Source organism: Monopterus albus, unplaced genomic scaffold, assembly GCF_001952655.1.
Source record: "Monopterus albus unplaced genomic scaffold, M_albus_1.0 scaffold126.1, whole genome shotgun sequence".
In the NCBI taxonomy this organism is placed as follows: Eukaryota; Metazoa; Chordata; class Actinopteri; order Synbranchiformes; family Synbranchidae; genus Monopterus; species Monopterus albus.
Window position 1 is genome coordinate 2,332,149 of NW_018128006.1, and position 8,568 is coordinate 2,340,716.

Consider the following 8,568-nt stretch of genomic DNA (forward strand, 5'->3'; position numbering starts at 1 on the left):
ATACACAAAATCGGGTTTTATCAAATATGTTGAATGTCTCTTCTTATTTGTATGTCAAGACACAAGCTATACAAAATCATATACTGTATTTTCAAATGTGTAACTTCAGTGATGTCAACATTAACTGCAGGAATAAAATTAGGACATTTCAGTGGAGATACGGTCAATCAACAGGCATAAGCTGAGCTCTCAGAAGTGCCTACTGCAAAATATAACGTTTTCTAAGTGATTTTCCAGCACCATATGAAGTTCCTGGCCAGACTAAATTTCATTATTCTCTCTCACCTCCAATTGCTGCAGCAAAGACTTGCCCTTCTTGTTGATCTCATTAATAAGAGTAAAAACTGCAATTTTGATCTCGTGCTCCACCTTCTTATGCGTCTCATTCAGCTCTTTTATCCTGGATAAAAAAAAAAAGGAAGAAAAATAAAAACAGTAAAACACTTCATTCTGGGAGACACCACACCAAAACCAATGCTAACTGCATTCATTGACCTGTTGAAATGGGTATTAACATGCAGAAACTATGCTGATGGGCAGCATTGGCAAGAAATCTAGGGATGAACAACTCGCACCTGCTTTGCACCTGAGAGACAGAGTAATGTACGTAGTTTTTCTTTTCCTGTAGCTTGGCCATGCTGGTCTCAATGATGCCCTTCTGGTTCTGAAAAGCCTCCTCCAGGAACTGGTACCTGAGAGCAGAGGGGTAACACTCTTCAAATTGCGTTAAAAAAAAAGAGGTTTGTCCACAAAAGGTGCTTTCAGACTCTGGGAACTTCTTCATGGCTTTTAGAACTTTGTGTGTCCACACCACAGGAACGGAGAATGATAACAGTTCTTACAACACATTTTGGGGGGAAGGGAGGTGATCATGGGCGAAGTAACTGCTGGTTGTGGATCCAAGATAAGGTGGGTGAGGGGTGTGAAATTCTGCTTCTCAAACCTGCAGTAAAATGCATTCAAGTTGTCTGCCAGTTGACTGCCTTCCATAGTGGGGGGTGGGTTTCCAGTAGCCAGTGATTTTCTGTAGGTTTCTCCAGACAGACAAGGGGTCGTTAGCTGAAAACTGGTTTTTCAGCTTTATCAGAATTTGCAAGTGGGAAATTCCTTCTTGTGCTTCATGCTGGGCATTATTCATTTTCTATCCTACCAGATAGGCTCCATTTGCTTTACAAGGAACCCCTACCATAATTTGATCACTACAGTGAAATTCAGCAGGGCTCCGGATTCAAACCACAAGGATTACAAACTACTGCTATCATTCAGTGCCTTTGTAGGTAACCAACCTTATACTGAAGAGTGTGCTGCTAGAACACTGAGTCTGAAGATAAACCATCTGAAAACTTAAGTAGCTTCTCTGCTTTCCTGATGGGACATAACACTGCAAGAGGATCTGATGATTTGAAAACAAATGCACTTGTGGAACAGACTCGTACTGTATGTTGGAATTATTTTATTGGTCTTAAAAATATCTAAGTATTGGCTGTATTGTGATCCTACTGTTGGACAATAGTTGCATTTTGGGGCTTTGTAGCTCTTTAACTGTCTGTTCATTTATTGAAAATACCACTGAAATGTCACAGGAGTAGGGAGAGGTGTCTCTGAATTTCCTTTTATTTGGAACAATTTGACAAAACATAGTATGTGAAAAATATACTTGGTGTCCCAGTTTTACCTCAGCCAAGGAGGTGACTAATGTGACTGCTTTGTCAGCCTCTTTTTTGTGACCAACATCTTAAAACCTGACAGCCAGATTGGCATAAAATTTGGTTTGCACATTCATACTTATAGTTACACAGACATAAAGGTAGCACGTGGCTCAGTATTGCTGATTTCAAGTGTTTCAGCTCGCTGCAGCCAATTTCCATAATGTACTGGAATTAGCAGATATCAGTGGCTGCCTGCAGGGTAGGCGATCAATCAAAACTGTGTGGTGTGCTGTGGGAAACGATCAGCAGTAACATATATACAAACTGTAGTTAATGGCTTAAAACATGACAAACCAGTAGGCAACCAATATACTATTTTAAATTAACCTGATTATTAGTTCAAAATATTGTTTGATCAGCGTAAGCAGGCATGGCGTTAGTCCCTGCTTTCTTAAGCGAGGGCAGGACATATCTTAACTGGTGATAACACGCCGAAGATGGATGCAGAAGTTACCACAGTTTGACATATTAGGTTCCAAAAATGACTCGTGGAGATTCCGGTGCCTTCTTTGTCTCCCTCGAAAGCACAAAATACTGGCTTTTAAAAATTTGCTATCCAGTGGTGGAAAATAAGTACATGTACTCAAGCACTGTACTCAAGTACAATTTTGAGGTATTTGTTCTTTGAGTATTTTCATTTTCTGCTACTTCATGACATTTTAGAGAAAAATACTGTACTTTGTATTCTACTACATTTATTTGATCACTTTAATTAGTTATTAATTTCAGAATCTGGCAAAATACAGTATTAAGACTTGATTGATTGATCCCTGGTGAGAAATTCACAAGCTATCCAGCAGTAATTTAAATTTTAAGCATATAAAGAGTTCAAACAAGCTCCACTTTTACCAGCCGCAACATTAAAGTGATGGTACTTTAGGTATATTTTAATGCTACACGTTGTATTTTGTTACAAGTAAGGGTACCGCAATAAAAATATTACCTAAGTAAAAGTACAGTGTTTTTACACTGTGGTAATTCAACTTCTATTCAAGTAAAGAATCTGAGTACTTCTTCCACCAGTGTTGGTAGCTTAAGTGGAAAAACAAGAGACTGACGGTTCATTAGTAACAAAACAGATGTTTGCATGCTGAGCTACCTGTGCTCCTTATGTTCCAGCAGCTGGCAATCCCTACAAGTCAGAGTGTCACAGGTCTCACAGAAAAGCTTCAGTGGCTCCTGCTTGTGGATGGGACAGAAAACAGGTCTCTGTCCTGATGTACCAACAGACTCTATAGACAAAGCAGAAGAGACAAATTACCTACAATTCCAGGTGAGGGAAAAGACAAATAAATTATAAAAATAAACAAACTAACTAAAAGTGGTGTCTAAGACCCAGTAGATATATCTCAACCAGTTCCCAAACAGACAGAAAAGGCCTCAGAAAACTCTGGTGTGAGGTTCAGGTTGCAGCAGCCATGCTGCTAACATAGCCTACTTTACCTTAGCACTAATTCTACCACCAGTGTGTCAGCACTGAGAGAAAAAAATACAGTTTAACATTCAGTACTAACAAAAATCCATGGCATATCATTATGGTGCATTAACTGTGGCCCAAATTCGACAGTGAATAGCAGTGAATGTTCATGCTCAACAAGGTCAACAAAAGACTCTTCCTGTAGGCATCCACGCCACAATCATATGCGACTAGTCAAAGCAGCATATAGAAGGTCACACACAGCTTCTGTTAGAAGCTCGTGCATAGCTCATGCACGGTTATATGGTCTGAAGAGACTCATACAGGAGAAAAGCCAGTCAGTTGAGCTTGTGGCAAAACCTTTTACAGTGCTTGCGTATTGTTCTTGCTGCACAATAAATCATACTCACACAAGAACTGAAGTGAGTCATTACAAGATGATTAGTTAAAACATTTCAAAATGCAGCTGCATTGTTTTGCATTTTGTGACTTGTCAAATAAGACCATTTTTCCAGTCATATATTTCACCACTGAAAATTTCTTAAAAATTGCATTAATACTGTATATCTCCTTGTCTTGTCCTCGTGAACCCAGTATAATGTATCGTCTTGTCTCATGAGCCAAGTGCATCGCCACACCCCCTCCTTCACCGCTGCCCATCTTACCGGAGGTAGCATCAGCATCCTCCTTTGTGCAAATCTTGTGGTCCTTGGTAATTTTGACCCTTTGGTGGGCCTCCACACATGTCTTGCACAGCCATTCTCCACACTCCACACAGAAGCCTATGGTTCCTGCATTGTCCTCACAACTCGTGCACACCTTTAAAAGAGAGTACCAACAAGCACCTGAAAGACACTGGACTGAGAAAGAGGGCTATTTAACGGCTCTGTAGAATCAGTAGTGGTGCTAAAAGATAAAGCCCCTAGAAATGTGTGCTAAGATGATGAAAAGATGACTTTATATTGACATAGTACAGCTACACAATGGGACAACATAAAACAAGATAAATGTTCTGTATGTGTATGTCAGGCCATGCTGAGGTTTGGGACGGGGGAGCCAGGAGGAACTGTACTTACCTACCTACATTCTTGTTTTGTTTGGCTAAAAAGTTGCTTAAATCATGTAGATCTCACTTTACTGACTGTGGTAATTCAGAATTGATAACCTAAGTTGACTGTAGTCAATTCGTAGCGGATCTGGAGATCCTGTCGACGAAAGTGAGACTGAAAAATGACTCTGTGCCCTGATCTCTTTTCTCAGTTTGGGAGCTAACACTAGCTAGCAGCTGTTGGCAGATGACACAAACAGTGTAGATTAATCAATTTCTGTCCTGTCTGCAGTCAAATTAAACACTAAAGTAGGCATTTGGACATGGTGCATTTAACCAAAATTCAACACAGGGTGATGACAACTTCACATTCTCTGTATTTGCAGTTCAATAATAGTAGCACCTACTGTTTAGAAAAGGTTTCTATACAAGGAAAATGTCAGCCTACTAAGTAAGTCAGGAAGTTAATGTACAACAATTTTTCTTGTCAAGAGTAATATTTCAAGATATACATAGTGTGGTTTTATTGGTGGCACAAGAGGACAACCATTGCAATCAAAACAAACATGTCTCCCTCTTAGCAACATGAATATACATTTCAACATTCAAGCCAGTTATTTTGCAGTCGCAAAAAAAAAAAAAAAAAAAAATTTACAAATATGCATGGCGGACCATGGCTGCATTACCTCTGATCCTTGGCAGAGATAATATAAGAACTAATTTGTTATACAAGAACAATCTTGCAAGCTACAGTACATGGTGTTACCATATTATTTCTACTATGGTAAGTGCATTTTGACACTATAACCTCATACTAGTTCTGGGAGCATTAAAACTATCTTAATTACTTGTAAGAGATGGCTGTTGAGTTCCATTAAATATTTGGAACGGGAAAAGTTGATTGATTTTTCTTACATTTGACCTCAGCACAGAACAGCTCTAAAATATTCTACAGCAGCTATCAAGAAAATTATCACAAAAAACAACTGCAAACTCATCTTCCCACTAAGAATGACTTGACAAAAATTATTGACTATTTAAAGAGTATGACTTGTTTTAAAATGAGTCTACAAGCATTGATGTGGATACACTTGGGTACAAAGTATCGTCTCCACTAGGCCAAACGTTCTGACATACCTGTGCAGCTTTTTCATCAGACGTGCTGGTGGCCTCTGTGGTATCTTTGACAAAGTAGTTGTCAATTATGTCACTCTGTTTGTAGTCCTGGTGGCACACTGAACAGCGCATAACATTTACTAAGGACAGAAGAGAGACAAAATAAGGGGGGGACATGAGTTAAATAAGGCAAAACTGTGATGATATGTGCCCCCTTTGTGGACTTCAGCTCAGCATTCAACACCATCATTCCAGGCAACCTCCACTCCAAACTAACCCAGCTCATTGTGCCTGCCACCAGCTGTCAATGGATTACTAGCTTTTTGGCAGACAGGAAGCAGCAGGTGAGGCTGGGGAAAACTACACCCAGCACCCAGACAATAAGCACAGGCACCCCCCAGGGATGTGCGCTCTCCCCTCTGCTGTTTTCACTCTACACCGACAACTGCATCTCGAAGGACCCCTCTGTTAAGTTCCTTAAGTTTGTTGATGATACAACGGTCATTGGTCTCATCCAAGACAGTGATGAGTCAGCCTATAGATGATGTACTTCCTGCACAATTTCACAATGAGCATTCCTTTGTCTGTCTGCATTGTTTACTGCTTGTTTATTTTGTTTGCACTGTTTGTTTCTTGTTAATACTGCTTATGTTGTTATATTACACAGCCTTATGTTGGTTTACTATTTACTTGCCCCTTGTATGGGGATATGTACAGTGAGGAACAGAAGTATTTGAACACCCTGCGATTTTGCAAGTTCTCCCACTTAGAAATCATGGAGGGGTCTGAAATTCACATTGTAGGTGCATTCCCACTCAGAGACAGAATAAAAAAAAATTTCAGGAAATCACATTGTATGATTTTTTAAAGAATTTATTTGTCTTGCACTGCTGAACATAAGTATTTGAACACCTGAGAAAATCAGTGTTAATATTTGGTACAGAAACCTTTGTTTGCAATTACAGAGGTCAAACGTTTCCTGTAGTTCTTGACCAGGTTTGCACACACTGCAACAGGGATTTTGGCCCACTCCTCCACACAGATCTCCTCTAGATCTGTCAGGTTTCGGGGCTGTCGCTGAGCAACGCAGAGTTTACCACTCCTTGGTTATCCTGGCTGTGTGATTCAGGGCGTTGCCATGTTGGAAGACCCAGCCACGACCCATCTTCAATGCTCTGACTGAGGGAAGGAGGTTGTTGCTCAAAATCTCACAATAAATGGCCCCATTCATCCTCTCCTTAATAAAGTGCAGACGTCCTGTCCCCTTCGCAGAAAAGCACCCCCAATGCATGATGTTACCACCCCCATGCTTCACAGTAGGGATGGTGTTCTTGGGATGCAACTCATCCTTCTTTTTCCTCCAAACACGACGAGTGAAGTTTATACCAAAAAGTTCTACTTTGGTCTCATCTGACCACATGACTTTCTCCCATGCCTCCTCTGGATCATCCACATGGTCTTTGGCAAACTTCAGACGGGCCTGGACATGTGATGACTTGAGCAGGGGAACCTTCCGTGCAATGCATGATTTGAAACCATGACGGCGTAGTGTTCTACCGACAGTGACCTTTGAAACTGTGGTCCCAGCTCTCTTCATGTCATTGACCAGCTCCTCCCTTGTAGTTCTGGGCTGATTCCTCACCTTTCTTATCATCAGTGATACCCCACGAGGTGAGATCTTGCATGGCGCCCCAGTCCGAGGGACACTGACAGTCGTGTTTAGCCTCTTCCATTTTCTAACAATTTCTCCAACAGTTGATCTATGAATGGATGAATGGGGCCATTTATTGTGAGATTTTGAGCAACAACCTCCTTCCCTCAGTCAGAGCATTGAAGATGGGTCGTGGCTGGGTCTTCCAACATGACAACGACCCGAAGCACACAGCCAGGATAACCAAGGAGTGGCTCCGTAAGAAGCATATCAAGGTTCTGGAGTGGCCTAGCCAGTCTCCAGACCTCAATCCAATACATCATCTTTGGAGGGAGCTTAAACTTCGCGTTGCTCAGCGACAGCCCCGAAACCTGACAGATCTAGAGGAGATCTGTGTGGAGGAGTGGGCCAAAATCCCTGTTGCAGTGTGTGCAAACCTGGTCAAGAACTACAGGAAACGTTTGACCTCTGTAATTGCAAACAAAGGTTTCTGTACCAAATATTAACACTGATTTTCTCAGGTGTTCAAATACTTATGTTCAGCAGTGCAAGACAAATAAATTCTTTAAAAATCATACAATGTGATTTCCTGAAATTTTTTTTTATTCTGTCTGTCAGCGTGGGAATGGACCTACAATGTGAATTTCAAACCCCTCCATGATTTCTAAGTGGGAGAACTTGCAAAATCGCAGGGTGTTCAAATACGTCTGTTCTTCACTGTACATGCACATTGAGAGCCGATGTACCAGAGTCAAATTCCTTGCGTGTCCGACACACCTGGCCAGTAAAGCTGATTCTGAGATATTTCACCGGTGACAGATCAAAGCCAAACAATCAGTGACCATCACGGATAAGACTGTACGTAAATTATCACATGAATGCTGCTTCACTTTCAGCTACAAACTATCCTGCTTCTCTCAAAAGACTAATAAGATGCCTTCAGCAAGACTTGCAGTTAATTTCCATAATTTCATTTAGGTAGATTCCTGTTGATGAAAATTCATAGGGCCAACCGATTTAGCGCTCGTCTCCAGAAGATTCGATCTCACCATCCCTAGAATTTTTATTAGAATATTAAATCATACAGCCACACAATGAGGATTTAATCACTTTAGTTGGTTTCATTAATGGAATTAGTTGAAATATACACCCCAAAAAATAATGAGTTCACCACATTAACTTTGCCACTTATGTTCTAAATTCTAATATTAGGCACAGGACTGAACTTTACATAAATATTTCAGTCAGCATAATGTTTCAACCCTCTTTTAACTCAAACCCATAAATTCCCCCCTCACCAGTCAGCTGATGTGAAAACTGGTGTAAGCCAGTCTGAGCCAGTCTACACACTGACCTGAGCAGCACACAGCTGGTTTCTGTAAGCTCCAGCTGCACAGATCCCTGGGTGATTGGTTGTGAAAGTAGCTGGATTGGAATTGGGTTGAGGAGGCCGCACAAACCCAGAACACATACATGCATGTACAAAAACAAATGTACCACACAGCTGTTGTTTTGAAGCCCACCACAAACACACACACAAATAAAACCATATTTTAAACCAATTAGGGTCATTTTCTTTAAATTGCAAATGCAAAAATACACCAGTCTGTTAGCAGACATTCAGACT

At 40.8% G+C, this 8,568-nt stretch overlaps 1 protein-coding gene across 4 annotated transcripts in view; it reads right to left on the reverse strand.

The window, feature by feature from the left end:
• trim33 (tripartite motif containing 33) overlaps positions 1-8,568 on the reverse strand; it is a 29,346-nt gene that overhangs the window by 16,803 nt on the left and 3,975 nt on the right. For all 4 annotated transcript variants that reach the window (XM_020612628.1, XM_020612627.1, XM_020612630.1 and 1 more), the window contains exons 2-6: positions 5,312-5,430; positions 3,792-3,945; positions 2,809-2,941; positions 576-692; positions 286-400 (exon numbers count right to left, since the gene is read on the reverse strand). In XM_020612628.1, coding sequence (XP_020468284.1) covers positions 286-400; positions 576-692; positions 2,809-2,941; positions 3,792-3,945; positions 5,312-5,430 — 638 coding nt within the window. The remainder of the gene's footprint in view (positions 1-285; positions 401-575; positions 693-2,808; positions 2,942-3,791; positions 3,946-5,311; positions 5,431-8,568) is intronic.